Genomic DNA, 24,690 nt, shown 5'->3' on the forward strand with positions numbered 1-24,690 from the left:
TATCTTAATTAAATATGGTTTAATATTGTCATATCTTTGCACACGTACAAAGAATAGAATCCTCTGTTCTACAAAATTATATATGACGGGTGTCATTCAGAATACAGCTCATAAGTGATAGATGTCCAAACACATTGATTTTGCTTCAGATTTCTGTTGCCTGAGAATGTAAATGACAAACGCTGAAGCATCAAAACTGAACTTGAACATGAACAAGAACTATTCAAAATCATCTAAAAGAACAAATCCAGAAGCTACAGTAGAACAGAACTGATCACACAAACTAAACAGACAGTGAGTGAAAGAGAAAAGTGCATCTTCAGTAAAAATCATTCATGATCATTCTACAATCACCCCTCTGTCCGTGAGTGCAGTGCGACCCCCCCAAATTCACTGCAGAAGTCTTTGTGCCAAAGGGTCATGAGAGGTCATGCAGGGGTTTATAGCATCACGGGAGCCGTTTGGAGCCCTTTAAGGAGGATGAACAGGGCAGAGGTGAGGGAACACCTCCTCAGAGCCGCTCTTACGCCACATAGTGGTACTGGTTCTGATTCTCTTTGTCTCGCTCCATATAGTCCCGGTCGATGAGCGATTCGATGCGCTTCTTGAGGTCTGATGGCTAAAAACACAACAGAGAGTGAGTTTAAATGCAATGATCATCCCATATTTGACATATTGCTTAAAGATGAATGATGTGATAACCTGAGCTCCTGAAAAAATAGTAAATAATGAATATACCGGAGTATGATAAATGTATTATTTTGCACATATTATGTAAAGGTTTCTATTCTTACTGTCTTTCAGTGTTAACTTGTGCTTTTTTTATTTTAGTCATAAGTTTTCTATTTATATGAAAATTTCCTATAAATGTAGTCAACTTTACTCTGATTTAAATGGCATATAATTTTAGTCAACAAAAATAAGATAATTTAGTTAGTTCATGTTTAGCTGTTTATTGTCTTCATTGTCTGTGCAGATGTTGAGTGGTAAAGTTTACAACTAATGTGTCTGTTCTCTGTCGCTGATTTGAGAAGTCTTTACATTAAAATAAATAGTTTTTGAGTTTTGTAACATACTGGCAGGAAGCTCATGACACGTCTTGTTTATACTGCACCTTGACGGGGAATTTGAGTTGGTTGTAAAGTTCAGACACCAGCAGATTGTGACTCAAGGTCTTCCTCATCTTCATGATCCTCACTACAGCTGCATCGATCTGATACTGACGGTCCTGAAACACTCGTTCAGTGGTGCTCACCTGCTCCTCCACCTGATCATGACAACACAGACATGCACATGAGCCAAACAAACAACAAACAAACTCAAGTATATTATGAGGTTTGATGCTGGACTTAAACACAGCTAATAATCTTTTACACGCTCTAAACAGCCAAATATGGAGCAGATTGAGACATTCGGCAGGAAGTGAGGTAACAGCAGACAGAGCGAGCGAGAGAGAGAGAGAGCTTTAGAGATGAGGAAGAGGTTTAAAGTGACAGTATCAGTAAAAGAATGACTCACCGTTTCCTTCATCTGAATCTGGTTGATTTTGATGCGGAACAGTTTGTGTCTGAAGTCGCTGTTGAAGTTGAATCGGTCTGCGTCGTCCACGTCTTTACCGCGGGGCGTTTTATTGAGCACTCGAGCTTTACCACACGCTAGAGACTGAAGAGTTCGCTTGAGTTCAGCGTCCTCTGACAAACACAAACAGAAAAACAGAGGGAATGTCATTTTCCCATCATTTACTCACGTCATGTTGTTCCAAACCTGTATGACTGACTTTATTCAGTGGAACATAAAAGGAGAAGTTTAGCAGAATGTTCACGCTGATCTTTTCCATACTCTGGAAGTAAACAGTGACCAGGGGCTGTCATGCTCCAGAAAGGACACAAGATGTAGAGACTACTTTTATGATACGGTGTCCGTCACCATTCTCTTTTACTGCATATTAAAGAGCAGCGAGAACATTCTGCTGAACATCTCTGTTTGTGTTCTGCTGAATAAAAAAGGTCATACAGGTTTGGAACAACATCAGGGTGAGTAAATGGTACCAGAATCTGAACTGTATTCCAGGTGCTTGTGTGTATGTTTAGATGAGTCTGTGACACTGATGATGATGATGATGTCATGTGCACTGTATGTACCGATGCCTGTCGCTGTGCGGATCTCCTCAACTGTACACTCATCAGACTCATTAAACATTAACAGAACCAGAGTCTGAAAGAGAGACACCTGAAGCTCCTTTTTACCCTGCAGAGAGACAAACACACACATCATTATAAATCTGATAGTTGCAATCCTGGATGCTGATTGGTCAATAAAGTATTTCATTGTATTAAAATACACAATATAGTATCAAATTTGATGTGAAACAACTGTTCACCAGATCTTGTGTAATAAGAATGAATATGATTAATACAATATTTATTTACTAAAGCTTAATAAAAACAATAAGGCACTGTCGTGTTATAAATCTGGTCACTCTGCTGTGTGTCGTGCCTAATAACGGCCTTCATCTGTAGCTATATTCACAATATAACACATCCTCTCACACTGCATTGTTGAATTCTACTGAGGTCGTGTATTAGTGTATTTCAGTGTTTTTGAGCATTTGAGATGCTTGAGTGTTTTTGAGTGTATCTGAATGCGTCACCTCTTTAAACTCAGTTTTCAGAACGGCGTGACCCAGTGTGGGCTGCCACTGTAGTTTACGTCCGGTGTGTTTCCCCAAATAAAACATCTTAAACACTTCCTGAAGCTTCACCATCTGAACACACACACACACACACCTGGATCATTATCGTATACTAACATTAAAATGAAAATGATGGATTTAATGCAAAGAACATGAAAAACTACAAGCAAATGATACTGAAAAAACCCTGAAACTAACAATACAATGCTGAAATCAACTAAACTGAAATATAATGTACATTTTAAATATAGCATTAAGATAAAAGTGAACCTTGACACAAACATACACTCTTAGCACTTGAGCAGCACTTGTCCATTTTTGTACTCACAAACACACACAGCATTTCACACTGCTGCACACAGACATACTGAGGTTTGACAGATATATGTGAACACACACACACACACACACACACAGAGACCTCAGCGGGCAGGTGGACATCCATAGGTGTGTATGAAGGCCAGTGGCCCATCGTCAGGATGTTGACGGTCAACTCGATGTTGCTAGGTTCACTCTGATTCTGCATGTACTGCACACACACACACACAGAGAGAAAAAAGACAACTGATTAGATTCTCATCTCTAGTACACTCATAAATGGATGACACCTCATGAGAGCACATAAAACCACGTGTGATCAGCTCCAGATGCAACACTCACTCACAACACACACGATCACAGTCTGAAGAGAACTGAGCAGAACTGAATGCCAATTTAACTTTGTTTCAACAAAGAATGAAAGCATGTTTGTGTGTGTTATTAGCTACACTGTAACTTCACTTTTACAAAAAAACGTTAACCAAATGTGATAAACCTCTCGCTGGTGACATCCTCAAAAGTAAAAAATAACTGATGAATAAACAAGTCTTATTTTATGATTATGGTTTGGGTTAGCCTGTAGTCATTGTTATATGAACACAATATAATTATCTGATATGTCCTTGTGTGTTTACAGTAGTGCACAAACACACACCTGTTTGAACTGGATCATGACATCTTTGGAGAGCTCCATGTCTTTGAACATCCCCTCCAGTTTACTGGTGAACGCTGCTCCACACTCTGTAACACACAAAGACCAGAGGACTGATGACATCGTCATTACATCACTTTACAGACTACTTTTCAGTCTATATCATATACTGATACTGTATACTGAATATATGCTAAATATACATAACACAAAACAACATGAGACATTTAAAGCTGCAGTGTGTCACTTCAGCACCTCTAGTGGCACCATATGGAACTGCAATGTGTTTATTTGAGCAATCCGACAACCAATGGTGTGAGTTTGGGAGGTGGAATCTATTTGACTGACCAATGACAGACTGGGAAATTTTTTCAACTTGTCATTAGTGGTGCTTGCTTTAGCAATACCTAGCTACATGTTAAAACATGCTAGCACTGCCTAGCTATATGTTAAAACATGCTAAGAACACCTAGCTACATGCTAAAACTTGCTTTAACAATACTTAGCTACATGCTAAAACATGCCAGCACTGCCTAGCTATGTTAAAACATGCTAAGAACACCTAGCTACATGCTACAACATGCTAGCACTGCCTAGCTACATGTTAAAACATGCTAAGAACACCTAGCTACATGCTAAAACTTGCTTTAGCAATACCTAGCTACATGCTAAAACATGCTAGCACAGCCTAGCTACATGCTAAAACTTCCTTTAGCAATACCTAGCTACATGCTAAAACTTGCTTTAGCAATACCTAGCTACACGCTAAAACATGTTAGAACTGCCTAGCTACATGCTAAAACTTCCTTTAGCAATACCTAGCTACATGCTAAAACATGCTAGCACTGCCTAGCTTCATGCTAAGAACACCTAGCTACATACTAAAACTTGCTTTAGCAATACCTAGCTACATGTTAAAACATGCTAACACTGCCTAGCTACATGCTAAAACATGCTAAGAACACCTAGCTACATGCTAAAACTTGCTTTAGCAATACATAGCTACATGCTAAAACATGCTAACACTGCACAGCTACATGCTAGCAACAAATAGCTACATGCTAAACATGTTAGCACTGCCTAGCTATATGCTAAAACATGCTAAGAACACCTAGCTACATGATAAAACATGTTAGCACTGCCTAGCTAATGCTAAAACATGCACACACTGCCTAGTTTCATGCTAGCAACACCTAGCTATATGCTAAAACATGTTAAAAACACCTAGCTACATGCTAAAACTTGCTGGCAATGCCTAGCTACATGCAAGCAACACCTAGCTATATGCTAAAACATGCTAATAACACTTATCTACATGCTCAAATTTGCTAGCAACACAGCTACATGCTAAAACATGCTAGCAACACCTAGCAACATGTAAAAAATGCTAGCAACATGCTAGAAATACCTAGCTACATGTTAAAATATGCTACTAACACCTAACATCATGCTAAACATGCTACCAACATGCTATCAAAGCCTAGCTACATGTTAAACATGTTAGCAACATGCTAAAACATGCAAGCATTGCCTAGCTACATGCTAAAAAATGTTAGTATTGTATAGATTGAAGCTAAAATATGCTATCAACACGCTAGCAATGCCTAGCTACATGTTAAAACATGTTAGAATTGCCTAGCTTGATGCCAAAACATGCTTGCAACATGCTAGCAATGCCTAATGACCGGTTAAAATATGCTAGCATATCTCTGCACCAGAACATCTCACAAACATTGGGGTGGGCTCTTTCAACTTGGGGCAGTTGGTGGGACATTTTGGTGACGAATTTTGCCACGGCAAGCACCACTCACATTTTCTTCCTTAAATCTAGTTATATTTTCAATTCTGTTTGGTGACGCTAATGGTACAGAAAGAAAAAAAACTTTAGGAATCATCTAATATTGTTTAAAAACAAAGTCGACACAATAAAAGTGATGTTATTTTGTGTCTGATATTGAGCTTCTTCAGAGTTCAGTGTGAAACACTCAAATCAAAACTCAACCACAGCTGTGCGCTTTCTTCCTGTTCACATGATCACGTGACCCACTGACTTCCACCCTCACTGGCAGGAAACACAGCCAATAGACTGATGACCAATAGACAGTGTTTCTGGACCTATTTACACCCAGATGAGTCTTGAATCGGGACGACACTAAAGACAGGTGTAAACGAGGTCCAAAAGGTTCTGAACCTCATTCAGAGGTGATCAAAAGTATTAATGATGCATATTATGAGCAGTGATGTGTCTCGCTTGTCCAGGTGTAAATGGGGCCTGTGACGAACCGTGTTTGAGTTTAGACAGCATTGACTTCTCTGCGTCCACTGACGCGCTCTTCCCCACCAGCAGACGCTTGGCCAGATCCTTCTTATAGAATGCTTCAAAAACGTCTTTACCTGCCGGACAGAGAGACAGAGAGAGAACATACATCACCTGACACACAGCAATTGGTCATATTGATAAGAGATCCGTCTAGAATGATTATATTAACAAGAATAAAACTATTACTACAACTAATCTAATATGAATACACTCACACACACACACACACACACGTTACCATGAATAAAACGGAACATAATCATGATTTTGTCCAGGATTCTCTCCAGCTCTTCTTCTGTGGCCTCTTTATTTCCAGCGCGCAGTTTAGAGTCTACATACTTCGCTGAAACACACATTTAAGAATAAACACACTGAAGTATTGAGTGTCTGCTTTCACTCGAGCACAATAAATTAAACTGTTAAATGAGCAATGATAGATGTAGAGTGTATTTGTGTTTCTTGCAGCACTGCTGAATCTACAGCAACAGAAATCATGTTCTATTTGAGTTTTGACTTTGCAGTTTGAAGTGAATCTGATTCAGTTTGATGGCTAAACACTTATAAAAACAAAAGCACAAACGGCGAAGTTTGATTCATGAGCTAATGACTCTTATGAGCTGATTCTTTTCATGAATCTGTAAAGTATTTATCAGTCTCGTGAATCGTTCACTGAATCAGTCAGAGTGGTTCCTGAATCGTACTTATTCACTGTATGCTTGGAAATGTTACTTAAAGATACACATTCACAATGGAATTTGTTATAAAAATAGTTTTGTTTTGTTTTGTATGAAGCCGGATCAATTCCGATTCTTGATATTGTGTTGCATGTGGACGGACCGATGAGCTCAGCAGGTTTGTTGGGTCTCTTGTTGATGAAGTTCTCGAAGGCTTCCTTCATGGCATTGATGAAGGTCTCGTTCTTCTGGAAACATCCGAGAGTCACGTTGTCCATCTTCTCCTTGAAGTCCAGCAGCTCTTGAACCATGTCTTTATCTTTCTCCGGAGAACTCACGATCTCTCCACCAAAGTTCTGCAGAAAGAACGTCACTCACAATGATGATAGAAACATATGATCCATAATTTACACAAAACCGGCCAAACGCATAGTCTCTAATCTGATTGGCTGTTGTGATTTAGAGCGCAAAGGGTTTTATCAGTTTGCCAGGAAACAAAGTGGTGTTTACAAGGCACCAGCTTGATACAACAAGCATGTCTCGAGGAAGAACTCGTCAATGGATTTGAAATAGCTTGTGACATTTATCTCATCAGTCATGTAACATTCTGCTTTGTTTGCTAATGACTTTTAGATGGACAGAAATGGTCATTACAAAGTCTACACACGTTTTCCTCTAATGTCTTTTAATGACGTGACGCTCCAGATCTATTAAATGATTCAAAAATACATTACAAATGCAATTCACACAAAACAATTACTTGATAATTTGTACTATTTACATTGATTTGTTGAACATGTGGTAAAAACTGGTACTGTCTCTTTAAGAAAACCGGCATGTCTGTAAAGGCATCTGTAAATGAGTGCACATCAGTCAGGACCTCCGTCTCATCCAAAGGATGGTGAATTTATTATTTTTTATTTTCTCCCCAATTTGGAATGCCCAATTCCCAATACACTCTAAGTCCTCGTGGTGGCGTAGTGACTTGCTTCAATCCGGGTGGTGGAGGATGAATCTCAGTTGCCTCCGTGTCTGAGACCGTCAATCCGTGCATCTTATCACGTGGCTTGTTGAGCACGTTACCGCGGAGACGTAGCATGTGTGGAGGCTTCACGCTATTCTCCGCGGCATCCACGCACAACTCACCACGCGCCCCACCGAGAGCGAGAACCACATTATAGCGACCACGAGGAGGTTACCCCATGTGACTCTATCCTCCCTAGCAACCGGGCCAATTTGGTTGCTTAGGAGACCTGGTTGGAGTCACTCAGCACACCCTGGATTCGAACTCATGACTCCAGGGGTGGTAGTCAGCGTCTTTACTCGCTGAGATACCCAGAACCCTGTGACGGTGCATTTTTACAGTATAGTTTCCCCATCACTATACTGGGCCGTTAGGACCCACACATACCACAGGGTTAGCACCCTGTTACTGACCAGGCTCAACCCTGCTTAGCTTTAGTAGGCAACCAGGCAAGAGCTGCAGGGTGATATGGCTGCTGGTAGAATTATATTTATATTTTTTGTTGTTTTTTTATCAACAACTGACTGTAAAGAACAGAAAAGTTATTATAAGAGAAACACACTCATCTTTGGACACACTTTACACGGAACAACTTTTTTTCTCAACATGCAGTTTTAAGGATTTTGCTGCTGAATTCTCCACCGCTATACCAATTAATTACTGGTGACTGAAATCTAAACATTTACTGAGGGTATTTTTTAAAGATGTCCTGTTTCAGTGGCATACCCAAAATTAAAGCTTATAACTCTACAAAAAAAAAAAAAAAAAAGAAAGGTCAAGTGTTTGGTATCACTGTAAAGAAAACTATTCAAATTATTTAATGATATAGCCAAAAATTATATTTTTTTCTTATTTTTCTGATTTGACATTATCTCTGTGTAAATAAGGTGGCTCTGAAAAACTTTTGATTTGTTCTTAATCATGTCAACTGTGAGAAACATTGTGTGTTGATATGACAAAGCAATCGAAAGTTGTAGCATTAAAAAATTATTTATCATAGTTCCAAAAGCCTCTTCAAATAAATAAAACAATTATACATAAGAACTAATTACACATGCAAACACAACAATGACTAAAGGTTTGCATAACATGTAGACATGATTTTAGTAATGAGATATCACAGAATGAGTTTCATTCTGTGTCATTTGAGTCATCATTGAGTCTGTGTCATGTATTTGGCGCCATCTCCTGGTGGTCATATGTAACATTGTGCTTCATGTGGATTATCTAATGATCTATACATCTGATTACCTTGTGTATGGACTCGTTTGAAAGATAATCACCTCATCTAAGTAATGGTATCTGATATTTTATGTTCGATTTATGTTTCGTAAAGTTATAAGTGAAAATGCGGCATATAAGCAACACTAACATAATTGTCAAAGACAAAGAAAATAGGCAGGTTGTATTCTACTCTTTGAGAGCTTTCCAACAACATATGACACATGACTATTTGATCAGTTTGATGTTTTTACTGATTACAATAATATGTACAGTGCAAATATTTTTATCAATTATCAAAACGTTTCACTTCTGATTTGTCTGCAAATTTCAAAGCACTTGTTCAGTTTTGGTCATAATATCTACATGCATTGTAAAGTAGAGCTTCTAAACTTTCAAACGATACCTATTTTGTGTTGGTCAAGATTGTAGTTATGTTTTTCTATCTCGTGGGCCCAGCATGACTTCTTTACATCTCAGATTAAAAACACTCCTGGAAATATTCCTGATGGGTTTTGATACATTCAGTTCATTGATTCATTCTGATGGATTCTTTTGATCTTGTGATGAATGAATGTGTGTGTACCTTGATGTATTCTCTCCAGTGCTGCAGCAGTGCAGTCAGTCCTCCCTTCACTTTACTGAAGAGTTCATACAACAGAGTCAACTCAAACACACGATTCTCATCTAATAGAGTCCTGAGGCCTGAGGAACATGAACACAAACACACAGTAACTGAGTGTGTGTTTCATAACATCAGTTGACTTTGTATTATCTCTGTCCCCAGAAATCAAACCTTTCTGTAGAATGTTGTTCATGTGTTCCTCCAGCAACTGCTTCTCAACAGTGGCGATGAGCGGCTTCCTGTTGCGACACAATCACACATTTACTGACATCAGTGTGTTTATCTACACTTACTGATGCAACTTCACAGAAATGGTTTATTTTTTTTCAGCCTTTTTATCCCCTTTTCTCCCCAATTTGGAATGCCCAATTCCCACTACTTAGTAGGTCCTCGTGGTGGCGCGGTTACTCGCCTCAATCCGGGTGGCGGAGGACAAGTCTCAGTTGCCTCCGCTTCTGAGACCGTCAATCCACGCATCTTATCACGTGACTCGTTGTGCATGACACCGTGGAGACTGATGGAGGCTCATGCTACTCTCCACGATCCACGCACAACTTACCACGCACCCCACTGAGAGCGAGAACCACTAATCACGACCACGAGGAGGTTACCCCATGTGACTCCACCCTCCCTAGCAGCCGGGCAAATTTGGTTGCTTAGGAGACCTGACTAGATTCACTCAGCACTCCCTGGATTCGAACTCATGACTCCAGGTGTGGTAGTCAGCGTCAATACTCGGAGATACCCAGGCCCCCACAGAAATGGTTTCTTAAACGGGGGGCCTCAGCAAACTTCCAATGAGGCTGCAAGATGACTCTAAATTATTTAAAACGATATATTAAACTTAATTAAAAAAATTAAGATGTAGGCATAAAACTACACATACAGTGGGGGGACCTTGGCGTCAAAAAGGACTAGCTGACTATCTTGCACTTGTCTAGAGTTTAATCTGAGATCAGTGTGTTTATGAATGTGTGTCAGACTCACTGTGTGCTCTGATCTAAATAACTGATGACACGATCATTCTCTTCCTCCAGACGACGAGCTACATGATGAAGATACTTGGGGACCTTAATGAAAGACAAACACACAATTGTGTAATAAATGTTCATGTCATTAATATGAGGTAACATCAGTAATGAAGTATACCATGATGTTAATAAGTATTTGCCCCTTCCTGATTTCTTTTATTTTTGTGTATTTTTCATATGAAATAGATTTAGATCCTCAAACGAGGTATAACATAAAACAAAGGTAACCTGAGTAAACCAGCTTTTAATTCTTTCATCACATTCCCAGTGGGTCAGAAGTTTATATACACTTTGTTAGTATTTGGTAGCATTGTCTTTAAATTGTTTAACTTGGGTCAAATGTTTTGGGTATCCTTCCACAAGCTTCTCACAATAAGTTGCTGGAATTTTGTTCCATTCCTCCAGACAGAACTGGTGTAACTGAGTCAGGTTTGTAGGCCTCCTTGCTCACACACGCTTTTTCAGTTCTGCACACAAATATCAGATTGAGGTCAGGGCTTTGTGATGGGCACTCCAATACCTTGACTTTGTTGTCCTTAAGCCATTTTGCCACAACTTTGGAGGTATGCTTGGGGTCATTGTCCATTTGGAAGACCCATTTGTGACCGAGCTTTAACTTCCTGGCTGATGTCTTGAGATGTTGCTTTAATATATCCACATCATTTTCCTTCCTCATGATGCCATCTATTTTGTGAAGTGCACCAGTCCCTCCTGCAGCAAACACCCCCACAACATGATGCTGCCACCCCCATGCTTCACGGTTGGGATGGTGTTCTTCGGCTTGCAAGCCTCACCCTTTTTCCTCCAAATATAATGATGGTCATTAAAAATGAGCTGCATGGTCGAGTTGCCAGAAAGAAGCCTTTACTGCGCCAATGCCACAAAAAAGCCCGATAACAATATGCCCAACAACACCTTGACACGCCTCACAGCTTCTGGCACACTGTAATTTGGAGTGACGAGACCAAAATAGAGCTTTATGGTCACAACCATAAGCGCTATGTTTGGAGAGGGGTCAACAAGTATTGTGCTCCTTGAAACAACCACACCGTCTTTTTCCAGAGCAGTCTGTATTTCTCCTGAGGTTACCTGTGGCTTTTTTCTTTGTATCCTGAACAATTCTTCTGGCAGTTGTAGCTGAAATCTTTCTTGGTCTACCTGACCTTGGCTTGGTATCAAGAGATCCCTGAATTTTCCACTTCTTAATAAGTGATTGAACAGTACTTTAAAGCATTTTCAAGGCTTTGGATATCTTTTTATATCCTTTTCACATGGGGTAACCTCCTCGTGGTCGCTATAATGTGGTTCTTGACAGTTCTTTTCTGCTCCCCATGGCTCAGTATCTAGCCTGCTCAGTGCATCCACGTGAGAGCTAACAAACTCATTGACTATTTATACACAGACACTAATTGCAATTTAAAAAGCCACAGTTGTGGGAAATTAACCTTTAATTGCCATTTAAACCTGTGTGTATCACCTTGTGTGTCTGTAACAGGCCAAATATTCAAGGGTGTGTAAACTTTTGATCAGGGCCATTTGGGTGATTTCTGTTATCATTATGATTTAAAAAGGAGCCAAAACAACTATGTGATAATAAATGGCTTCATATGATCACTATCCTTAAATAAAAAACATGATCAGTCATATTTTCAAAATCAATGCCAAAATTTCACAATTTCTGCCAGGGTATGCAAACTTTTGAGCACAACTGTATATATATATATATGTTATCCAACATCTATATCACCCATGTGAAAAACTACCTGCCCCCTTAAACTTAATATCTGGTTGTGCCGCCTTTATCAGCAACAACTGCAACCAAACGCTTCCGATAACTGGAGATCAGTCTTTCACAACACTGTGGGGGAATTTTGGCCCACTCTTCTTTGCAGAACTGCTTTAGTTCAGTCACATTGGAGGGTTTTCGAGTATGAACTGCCCATTTAAGGTCCTGCCACAGCATCTCAATCGGGTTCAAGTCAGGACTTTGACTAGCCCACTCCAAAACTTTAATTCTGCTTCTTTTGAGCCATTCAAAGGTGGACTTACTCCTATGCTCTGGATCATTGTCTTGCTGCATAATCCAGTTTTGCTTGAGCTTCAACTCACGGACTGATGACCGGACGTTCTCCTTTAGGATTTTCTGGTAGAGAGCAGAATTCATGTTTCCCTCAATTATTGCAAGTCACCCTGAAGCAGCAAAGCATCCCCACACCATCACACTACCACCACCATGCTTGACCATAGGTATGATGTTCTTTTAGTGGAATTCTGTGTTTGATTTACGCCAGATGTAACGGGACTCCTGTCTTCCAAACAATTCCACTTTCGACTCATCAGTCCACAGAACATTCTCCCAAAAGGAGGATCATCAAGGTGTGTTTTGGCAAAATTCAGACAAGACTTAATGTTCTTCTGGGTTAGCAGTGGTTCTCTTCCATGGACGGCATTTTTGGCCAGTGTCTTTCTGATAGTGGAGTCATGAACAGTGACCTTTATTGATGCGAGAGAGGCCTACAGTTCCTTGGATGTTGTCTTTGGCTTTTTTGTGACTTCCTGGATGAGTCGTCGCTGTGCTCTTGGAGGACTTTTGGAAGGTCGGCCACTTCTGGGAAGGTTCAAGTTTTCTCCATTTGGAGATAATGGCTCTCACTGTGGTTCTTTGGAGTCCCAGAGACTTTGAAATAGCTTTGTAACCCTTCCCAGACTGATGTATTTCAATCACCTTTTTCCTCATCATTTCTGGAATTTCTTTGGACCTTGGCATAGTGTGTTACTGGGTGAGACCTTTTAGCCAACTTCAAGCAGCTGAAAAAGTTGTATTTAGGTGTTGATTTGATTGAACAGAGTGGCATTAATCAGGTCTGCGTGTGTCTAGTCCAGCTGAACCCCATTATGAATGCAGTTTCATAGATTTGGGGATTTAGAAACTAAGGGACAAATACGTTTTCACACAGGCCCAGTTGGTATTGGATAACTTTTTTGCTTTAATAAATAACATTATCATTTAAAAATTGTATTTTGTGTTTACTCAGATTGCCTTTGTTTTATGTTAGATTTTGTTTGAATTTTTGAAAAAATTTACTATGAGATGTACACAAAAAAAAAAAGAAATCGGGATGGGGCAAATACTTTCTCACAGCACTGTATCTCTCACATCTCTCTCCTGCATGAGTGTTTGACCCTCAGTGGCATACAGATGGTTGGTATCCATTAAAAACCGATGCTCGAACGACTCCTTATACACCTGACAACACAAGAACAAACACATTTACACAATTACGACATCACAACTTACACTCATTTCAGCTAGTATGTTACATTCGGACTAGTATACTACTCCTATTACAACTGTAATACCAAACACATTTTCAACATATTTTTGTTAAACCCTTAAACACTATAGACACACCGGCGGGTCCAAAGGGGGCGCTATATTGCAAAACAAGCTTATGTTTAAAACGTTAAAGTCTCCGTATACATGAGGCTAGCATATGAGGTATCATTTGAAAGATTAGAATATGAACTTTTCAGAGATAACCATCACTTCTGCATTTATGTTACTTAAAATAACAAAATAAGGTCTCAAAACATTCACATTGAAAATTAGTAACCCCCAGAGGTCATGGGGTAGAAATATTTATATGAAAATAAAAGTCCTTCATATAGCACCTAAATGGACATGTCATATATCAAATGAAAGCTATATTACAGGAATGTAACTGTATAGTTTATTTTGTTGCACTAATACGACTTATCAAAAGATTTTCAAAAGAATCACAAAGTGAAATATGATTTCTGTCAAATACAAAGGTCTCATTTATGCTCTGATCACTGCTGCTGTAAGCAACAAATAGCTAAACACTTTATATCTGCTTTGACATTCGGAAGTTCTCTAAAAAATGAGCCATTGTTTACTTGTCTGTGAGCTTGCTTGTGTGAATAATCCAATGTTATATCTTAGATGTCCAGAACAAAATATGCAATCCAGCAGGAAAAGCATGCAAAACAAGTTATCAGAAAAATATGTTTTTGACTATTGCTCATAAAATAGCAAAGGGGAGGATCTCAGCTTTCTTATGACACCTCGATTGAGCTTCTAGTCCACTCAGAGGCCGAGATATTCAATGAAATAATGAGGGTGTTGCTTGAACTGAAAATTAGACTGAATGTCTATGGACGAGCACATCTGTGAGGAATAAAATGCATTAGAGTGCCACCTACGTTTCAGATCTGTATATTGTGATGGAATGTGATAGAGAACAAAATATTTTGTCTTGTGGAATAAAATGAGACTTTTCAAAGAGTGTACAGAACCAGAATTATATTACAAATTACAATTATTTTTCAAAACAACAGTGTTCATAATAAGATTATAAACACATTCAATATTATTTATGAATAATTGGAGTCTTTTTTTATTTTTATTTTGGGGTTTCTCTGAAAAAGTAGACATTTTTTGCAATTAGTCCGCAGTATGTGTGAATGGTGATCTTTTAAATGAGTGTGAAAAATTGCAGACAGCAGCACAAAAATGCCCCAGAGTAAAAGGAATTATTTAGTTCATCAAACAGTCAAAAGTTATGGTAAAGTAAGAACAAAATGCAAGATAGACACTTATATGTAAGATGATAACTGGATGCCACTTGCTGAATGAAACATTATGACAATAATACTGCATACTGTCTAGTAATGAACAATGTAACTTGTGTTGACCATCTACAGCCAATAGAAAACTCCCTCTGTCTGACATCATCAGGTCACTGGCCAATCACCTGCAAGTCAGAGAGCATGCCCAGTAAACTCCTCAGCAGACTGCGGTCGATGGTCTCTCCGTTCCGCTCGCGCTCGATCAGTTCCAGAATTCCCTCAACCGTCCGACTCTGAACAGCGCTGTCACTCACGATGTGTGTGCGGAACAACTCCAGCCCCGTATCCCTGACAAAACACGGGTGTTACTATAGCAACATGAGCTGTGTGTGTGGAAACATCTCTGATCATTGGACTCACCAGATGGATGGCAGCAGGGAGTTCTGTAGGACATACGTTCGGTCCAGAAACAGGAAGATACTACGAATCATGATCTGCAGGAGAGATGCACAGAAACTCAGATTCATTCAATATTGACACCTGTAAATTTCAACACTTGAGGAGAGATAATTCCTAAATAAAAAGAGATAAATCCAGCACTAAATACAGTGTACACGAGGTCTAAAGCTTTTATGATGGGCTCACTGAGACACATTCAGAGTCAGAAACACCTCAATCAACCACCACTGTCAATCAAGAGTTTCGTGCAGCTTTAAAAGAAATTAACCGTCCGAGCTCCACACAATCCATTTGTCATTGAATAATGTCTCTTTTAATTCAGTTTCAGTTTTTGATCAAAAACAACCAAAACTAAACATTTAATTGTAATCACGCAGTGTACAGATGAGATAATGCCATTCGAGTCTCTCGTTAACATGCACTAATTTAAAGACACTGTTTACAGAAATGCCGGATCCTCTTAAAGAGACAGTACCGTTTTTAGCACCTGTTCAACAAATCAATGTGCCATAAATACCTCTAAATAGTACAAATTATGCAATTAAATAATAAACATGTAACAAAATATAATATATGCATCACAGCATCATATTGATTAAATACATTGATTTGTTTATTTTTAATAAGCTAAAATGTGACCAAAATGATGATAAACTAATAACAGGGTTGCTGCAGAGTTTTTAAAATCAAATTTAAGACTTTTTAAGACCTATTTAAGACCTGAACAAATAAAACTAATACCGTATGTCCATACAGAACAAACACAGAGTCCCAAATAAATAATGTTTCACAGATTCTTTTACTTAAACAGGCTGGCACACATTCAACAAGCCCTTAGAACTTGTAAAACAGAGTGTCATATATATATATTAAATTAAAATTGGTTTATGTACCAATATATCAATGCATATCAATTAGAGTTCGAACGATATTGGATTTTGCTCACACGATAAGAATGTGTTGAAAGAAATGCAATAAATTCCAGAAGCAGATTATTGTGCAACTAAAATATCAATAATAACCAAAAAGAAAAAGGATATGGTGTATAACGCAGGACTTTTAACAATAAACTCAGAGGACTCTTATTTTGAAATGTCTGTGCTTCACTGCTTCCAGCTGCTCATTCAAACAGATAAAGGAAATAAAATACACACTCTAACATTCATCTACAAGGTATTACAATATAAACACTTATAATTCAAAAATATCAGATCATCAGCGATCGTTTGTCATAAATGTACGGTATTCACTGATCGCGAAACGGTCTGAAGCCGCTGGAAACACTGAATCTTGAGTTCCCGGTGTGCTTTTCACTTTGAAGCCCGCAGCACACGCAGAACATACGTTTATTAAATGAAATCGTAGCCTTTTAAAATTTAATAATCACGATTCTGGTCTTTATCTGGTCAAATTCAAGACCTTTTTAAATTATAATTAAGACTTTTGTTATACCATTTAAGATGTTTTATGGCCTTAAATTTTAGAAAACTGAATTTAAGACATTTTAAGGACCCGTGGGAACCCTGAATAAAATATGATTAGTCAAATATTTTTATATTGTACCTAGTTAGAAGGTCCCCTGTATAATTCACAGCATTAGCTGGGAGAGAATTTATTTATATTTAAGCAAAAGGGACATTATAACTGAAATATACACATGAATCGATATCGAATCTAATCAAGAGCTTGTGAATCGGAATCGAATTAGGAAATCTGTATCAATACCCATCCCTTTAATTAACAGTAATACATTAACAGCAAATTCAATAATTCACAAATTCATACTACAAACAGCCTGAATGTATTAAAAATACACTGAATTAATTATATTAAGGGGAAGATACTTTTTATAAATAAAGATTTGCTTGAAGATATATATGCGTCTTGTATTTTTAGAGTTTAAAGCTGTTCAACGCTTACAGTTTATTGTTAATAATGCATTGATCTTTATTTATTAACATTAACAATTGTCGATTAAGAACATTAAAATTTGCAACCTTATTTTGATTAAAAAAAGCATGTTGCATACACTAATTGAAAAACAAAAATGCATTGCATTAACAGGGCTTGCATTTTTTGGGCTGCAATTTAACAAGGTTGTATATTTAAGCTGTGAATATTTCACCTGAAAACATTTCACACGTCACTTTAATAATACATAATCACTCTGGGGTCTGGGTATCTCAGTGAGTAAAGATGCTGACTATCACACCTGGAGTCGTGAGTTTGAATCCAGGGCATGCTGAGTGACTCCAGCCAGGTCTCCTAAGCAACCAAATTGGCCCGGTTGCTAGGGAGGGTAGAGTCACATGGGGTAACCTCCTCGTGGTTGCTATAATGTGGTTCTCGCTCTCGGTGGGGTGCGTGGTGAGTTGTGCGTGGATGCCGCGGAGAATAGCGTGAAGCCTCCACACGTGCTACGTCTCCGCGGTAACGCACTCAACAAGTCACGTGATAAGATGCACGGATTGACTGTCTCAGACGTGGAGGCAACTGAGATTCGTCCTCCACCACCCGGATTGAGGCGATTCACTACGCCACCACGAGGACTTAGAGTGCATTGGGAATTGGGCATTCCAAATCGGGGAGAACATTTATATATATATATATATATATATATTTATATATAAATACTTCCATAAAGTGCATCTGAAGCTAAGTTAATAACAGTGATCGACTGAAATAACAATGAGTCCATTTACATGCAAACCAATACGCTTATTACTCCCAAAAGTCTGCTTATTTAAAAAAATCAGACAAAGCAAGTAAACCACGTTCACTTGAGACTTTAAATAATCAAGTTATTCTCTGCTTTTGATGTCAAACCGTGAAGATGCATGTGCATTACACGTGCGCACATTGGATAAGCCGGCAAGAACACTGGTAAAGGTGTTCAAATGACACGCAAAATAAGGGTAATGGGCAAAAATCTACCCGTGTCGATCGGTTTATGCTTACGCTGTTTATGACCTCACACCGATAAATGAAAGCTGTTTAATATTAAGCATAATCAGTGGAAAAACGTGCATGTAAACATACTCATTGAGTGCTCTGTACAAAACGTCATGTTTAAAAATGTACTAAAATCCAGATGCATCTCAATACCAGGTGTAAACAGCAATCTATCTGGACCATGTGTGATCAGATGACAGGAGACGATGTCTCTCTTACCGTTTGTCTGCAGTGGTCTTGCCAGCATCTGTTCATCCTCTTCAGAAATGACAGGCTGTCCAGAGACTCTGTGGGACACTGTTAAGGGCTTATACTCTCAATACATCATTAGTGCTCCTTTCAGACATACGGGGAAAATAAAGCATCTAGAACAACAGTGCATCCGTCAGCTGAACACATGCTGCATCAGCTGCTGCCAGAGTTTATATTAATGAACTATAATATGAGCGATCTAGTTTTGCACCATCTAGGTTGATTTAGCATAAGTCTAGTCAGGTTTTTGATAGTATGAAAGATGAAGTTCAGTGAGGTTCTGAGTTCCCACAACTGTCCTGTATAGACTGATGTGCACAGCGCCGTCTAGTGACAAACATCAGCCGACAGAGCAAAACAAGTGTTATCTGCACACAAACACACACACTGACGGCTGGTTACTGATGAAGGATATTCTCTGAACTGGTGTATCTGAGCTTGAACATGATCTTCACACACCTGACGAAGCTGCTTGTATAACATGGGCGACACCTTATACGAGCACAGATTCTCCACTGCCTGAGAGACACAAAGGGAGAAATTGCTCTATTAAAAACTCATTATTCATGAATACATTCTCAATAATGTATGAATAAAGGAATATTTCACCGTTTAATGTTTTCAAACACAAAATAAAAAACATGTACAGAATTTGATGCTATTACTACTTCATTCTGCCTTTAAAAGAATGGTAAAAAAAAAACAAAAAAACAAGAATAATCGTGCTTATTTTGTTCTGTTGACAATATTTATTGTGAAAAGCACTATGCAAAACATATCTGAAATCAATTATAGGTTTATAAATCTATCACTCTAATAGTGATTAGAAAAAAAAGACACTGTGAACTTAATACAAAGTAAATATTTTGCATATAATATTTTAGTCATTTCTTTTGGCTTTAGTACAGTGACAATATATACATCAATTATTTAATTTTGCAAACAAAATGTTGTCTTTCTGCTTTAGAAAAGGGATCCCTCTGACATTCAAAAAGTTTGAAAACCCTGTGTGAGAAAAATAGCAAACATGACATTACACAGACATGTTGTTTGCTAAATAAAAATAACTTTCATAGTGCCATTGTACTAAAGCAAAATAAATTATTTACAATTTATATGGAAAATATATACTATTTAATCATTCTAATAATGTTAGATGTTTAAACCCGATGAAAAACATTTCTAATTCAATTTACATTTATTTATATAGCACAAATATTGTATTAAAGCAGATTTAAAGAGAATACTGAAGTACAACCATTATTTCTTAAAAATAAAAAATGTTTTTTTTTTATAATATATTAAATTATATTCTGATGTGTTTTTATTTCTCATGGTTTAAAACTATGGCTGTCACCAGAATAATTGTGATTAATCCCATGTTTGCAGAATGAAACATATGGAGATATTTTAATGACAATGTCGTCAAAACAAAAAAGCATACTGAATTGCACTAAATGAAAAATAAAGTCTTTGCATTAACAGTGCTTGCATTTGTTGGGAAATGCAGTTTTATATGGTTGTATATTTAAGCTCTGAATATTTCACACAAACTTTCAGCATTAAAAATTCAACAATAAATATTCACCCCCCAAAGATCAGTTCCAAAATTAAAAATGTCATCTTTGTTATTCGACAGGTAATCTTCGGTCCATTATATTTCGCTTTACAAATTCGACTTTAAAATTTCAGTGGTTAACACTAAGATCTGAGGGTGTTTTTAATGATTTCCTGTTTCAGTGGCATACCCCAAAAATAAAGGCTTATAACTCGACAAAAAAAACAAAAACAAAAAAACAGGAAGGGTCAAGTGTTTGGTATCATTGTAAAGAAAAATGTTCAAATGTTTTAATAATATAGATTATGATAAATTCTGACACTCTCAGCCTAAGAAACTACTTAAAAATCACACAAAAAAAGAGAGCCAAAAATGTACTTTTTTTCTTATTTTCTGAGTTGATATTATATCCAGTTGAAGTCAGATGTTTACATACACTTAGGCAGAAGTCATTAAAACTCTTTTTACGCTTTTCTGATTTGACATTATATATCTCTGGGTGTTAATAAGGTGGCTCTGCTTTTGTTTTGTTCCCAATCATGTCAGCTGTATCTGAGAAAAATTTAGTGCTGATACAACAAAGCAATCAAAAGTTATAGCATTACAAAAATAATTTTTGGACACTGATAAGTCTCTCCAAACAAATAAAACATAATAATTGTACATAAGAACTAATTACACATGCAAACACAACAATGACTAAAGGTTTGCATAACATGCAGACATGATTTTAGTAATGAGATTTCACAGAATGAGTTTCATTCTGTGTCATTTGAGTCATCATTGAGTCTGTGTCATGTATTTGGCGCCATCTCCTGGTGGTCATATGTAACATTGTGCTTCATGTGGATTATCTAATGATCTATACATCTGATTATCTTGTGTGTGGACTCGTTTGAAAATATGGGTATGTGATATTTTATGTTACGTTTATTTTTCATGAAGTTATAAGTGAAAACGCAGCATACTGTATAAGCAACACCAACATAATTGTCAAAGACATATACTTAGCTATTACTCACTATATTTTTGTCTGTGAGTAAAACAAATAGGCTGGTTGTATTCTACTCTTTGAGAGCTTTTCAACAACATATGACACATGACTATTTGATGAGTTTTATGTTTTTCTTTTTTTTCTCCCCTATTTGGAATGCCCAATTCCCAATGCGCTCTAAGTCCTCGTGGTGGTGTAGTGACTTGCCTCAATCCGGGTGGTGCAGGACGAATCTCAGTTGCCTCCGCATCTGAGACCATCAATCCGCGCATCTTATCACGTGGCTTGTTGAGCACATTACCGCGGAGACGTAGCGCATGTGGTGGCTTCACGCTATTCTCCACAGCATCCACGCACAACTCACCACACACCCCACCGAGAGCGAGAACCATATTATAGCGACCACGAGGAGGTTACCCCATGTGACTCTACCCTCCCTAGCAACCGGGCCAATTTGGTTGCTTAGGAGACCTGGCTGGAGTCACTCAGCACGCCCTGGATTCGAACTCGCGACTCCAGGTGTGATAGTCAATGTCTTTGTTTGCTGACCTACCCTGGCACCCGATGAGTTTGATGTTTTTACTGATTGCAATAATATGTACAATGCAAAATTATTAATAAATTATCAAAACGTAACACTTCTGATTTGTCTGCAAATTTCAAAGCACTTGTTCAGTTTTGGTTATAATATCTACATGCATTGTAAAGTAGAACTTCTAAACTTTCAAACGATACCTATTTTGCGTTGGTCAAGACTGTAGCTTAAAGGGTTAAAATTCGGTTGGAAATTCAACTTTGTACATCTTGGCTTTGCAGCAAAAGCAGTGAATTTGAAAAAGTGAATTTCCAATCGAATTTTAACCACTGAAATTTGAGAGCCGAATTTGCTTTTTTATTTTATTTAGAGCCAAAATATTTACAGCTTAAATATACAACTATATGAAATTTCATCCGCAAAAAATGCAAGCACTGTTCCTGCAATGTGTGTATATTTCAATTAGTGCAATTCAGCATGTTGTTTTTTTTCCTAAGACATTTGTCATTAAAATACTTCCATAGAAACAGTAATAATTTCAAACAATGTTGAGATGTTTTACTTTTTTTTTTTTTTCGTGGACCACCTAGCACCCCCTTGAGGCCCCTGGACCCCAGTTTGAAAACCCCTGCTTTAAACCAACATGAACGCATCTGCAGTAACCAGAGATGGCACCATCACACCCATGTGAGCTCAGCTGTTTTCACACCTGGTAAAGTTCTTCCAGGTTGTATCTGATGGAAGTGCTGTTCTGAATGGCGCTCACAGCATCTCGCAGCTTCATCCACGTGTCTTCAGTGTAGCTGTCTGTCAGCTTCGGTCTGTCTGTAAAATAAACACATTTAAAGGATTAGTTCATCCAAAAATGTAAATTTCCCCTTTAAAACATCAAGACATCTGTGGGAGCAGGACATAAACTATCTCACTGTATGCGGACAAGTTAAACCATACCTGTGAATAAAACTGTACATTCACATGTTTTACAACATTATTATTTAGCATTAGACACAGCATAGAAAAATCACGCATATTTTATTTTTTTTTTGGATTTTCTCCCCAATTTGGAATGCCCAATTCCCAATGCGCTTTAAGTCCTCGTGGTGGCGTAGTGACTCGCCTCAATCCGGGTGGTGGAGGACGAATCACAGCTGCCTCCGCGTCTGAGACCGTCAATCCGCGCATCTTATCACGTGACTTGTTGAGCGCGTTACCGTGGAGACGTAGCGCGTGTGGAGGCTTCACGCTATTCTCCGCAGCATCCACGCACAACTCACCACATTATAGCGACCACGAGGAGGTCACCCCATGTGACTCTACCCTCCCTAGCAACCGGGCCAATTTGGTTGCTTAGGAGACCTGGCTGGAGTCACTCAGCACACCCTGGATTCAAACTCGCGACTCCAGGTGTGATAGTCAATACTCGCTGAGATACCCAGGCCCCAACATCATAAATGTTTAACATATTTACCTGTAGTGTTTCTCCAACAGGTGAGCAAATGCTCTAATTTCCCTAACATTTATTATCGCCAAAAACCCAGGATGCCCTTTCACTTTAACATACGAGTCAATGACGTGACACTTGTCCAGATGTAATAAATTTAATACATCTCTTCTATGATTAGCATTTTTTAATTACTGAGTTCAAAGTCATTTTGATGTTTTCTGGGGCTTAAAGTAAAAAATAAATAAATAAATAAAAGTCTCATTAAAAGCAGCATTTCCTGAAAATGAAATGTTGACATGAGTTGTGCAGAATAATCTTTTATTAATATATATATATATATATATATATATATATATATATATATTTTTTTTTTTTTTTTTTAAATAAGCGGTGTAACAATTTTGTTTTAAATATGGTATTTTAATTTTGAATACCTTTTTTTGTCATGTGGTGTAACAAAAAATGTTGGTAGCCACTGTGTTATGTTGACAAACACTATAAAACAGAGACACCTTTAGACCCTCACGACTGTGTGTGAATAAAAAATATCAGATATTTTAACATTTATAAAAAGCATCTTTTGTTCAGGTCATGTTGTGTAACCCTGAGAAAACTTCTTGATATTTGTAAAATAATATACATTGTACCTTGAAACATGAGTTTGAAAGCTGTTTAATGAATGATAAAGTTGTGTACACATGTACTCAAGGTGCAGGGAAAGTGCTTTGATGGTTACACCACATGACATTTAAAAGTAATCTTTTGTAGAAAATGCTATAAATGTTTTTCAGAAATGTAAGAAAACTATTACTTAACTAGTATAGAGTTGTGTGTTCTGTATAAACTGAGACAAACACTCGTTGATTATAACAGGAGTTGTGTTGTTTTAATAAACTCACCTTTAAAGTTCTTAATAATCAGTTTCTTTGTCGCTCCTGTTTTAGTTGTTTTCGTGAGTCCATTAACGTTTGATTTCTGGTTCTGTTCGATATCTTCTTCCATGGTGAGCTGATTTGATCTTAGTGAATGTGCATTTACATTAAACATTCAATCATAACAATAGTTGAATAATAGAGTTTAATTGTGGGCAAATAAAGTTCAATTCGTCTGTGTTAGCTGTTAGCTAAAGAGACCTAAAAACACGAGAGAAAAACACTGTTTAAACCGCCGAACCGACCGAACTAAACCCATCGACACGGACCAGAACCCTCATGGAGTGAATTTGGCTGCTGCTGTGACTTTATAACACACACTTCTATATAGAAATCTACAAATATTCATCATATATGTATCATATAAACTCCACACACACTCATTCTGATCCACAGCGACAATCACAACAAGATGGC

The 24,690-nt window shown here is 37.9% G+C and overlaps 1 protein-coding gene across 1 annotated transcript; it reads right to left on the minus strand.

Annotated features, from left to right (window-relative positions):
- Positions 1–24,682, minus strand: cul4a (cullin 4A). Its single transcript, XM_051702034.1, has 20 exons — positions 24,241–24,682; positions 22,607–22,722; positions 19,225–19,329; positions 18,778–18,846; positions 15,568–15,641; positions 15,333–15,495; positions 13,715–13,804; positions 10,514–10,596; positions 9,698–9,765; positions 9,488–9,606; positions 6,820–7,012; positions 6,221–6,325; positions 5,946–6,056; positions 3,666–3,751; positions 3,114–3,221; positions 2,651–2,764; positions 2,142–2,247; positions 1,519–1,691; positions 1,115–1,267; positions 1–619 (listed from the first exon to the last, which is right to left on the minus strand). The coding sequence occupies exons 1-20, from the start codon at positions 24,386–24,388 to the stop codon at positions 524–526; spliced, it is 2,280 nt and encodes a 759-aa protein (XP_051557994.1). The 5' UTR covers positions 24,389–24,682; the 3' UTR covers positions 1–523.
- Between the last annotated feature and the right edge of the window lie 8 nt (positions 24,683–24,690).

The sequence above is a fragment of the Myxocyprinus asiaticus genome, chromosome 7, assembly GCF_019703515.2.
Source record: "Myxocyprinus asiaticus isolate MX2 ecotype Aquarium Trade chromosome 7, UBuf_Myxa_2, whole genome shotgun sequence".
In the NCBI taxonomy this organism is placed as follows: domain Eukaryota; kingdom Metazoa; phylum Chordata; class Actinopteri; order Cypriniformes; family Catostomidae; genus Myxocyprinus; species Myxocyprinus asiaticus.

Excerpts from the sequence above, each read along its gene's own strand:
- cul4a (XM_051702034.1), bottom strand. The coding sequence starts at position 24,388 with ATGTTTAATGTAAATGCACATTCACTAAGATCAAATCAGCTCACCATG. Across the intron at positions 13,805-15,332 it reads GCATGCTCTCTGACTTGCAG|GTGTATAAGGAGTCGTTCGA; the intron begins GTGATTGGCCAG and ends TTGTGTTGTCAG. Across the intron at positions 2,765-3,113 it reads ATGTCCACCTGCCCGCTGAG|ATGGTGAAGCTTCAGGAAGT; the intron begins GTCTCTGTGTGT and ends GTGTGTGTTCAG.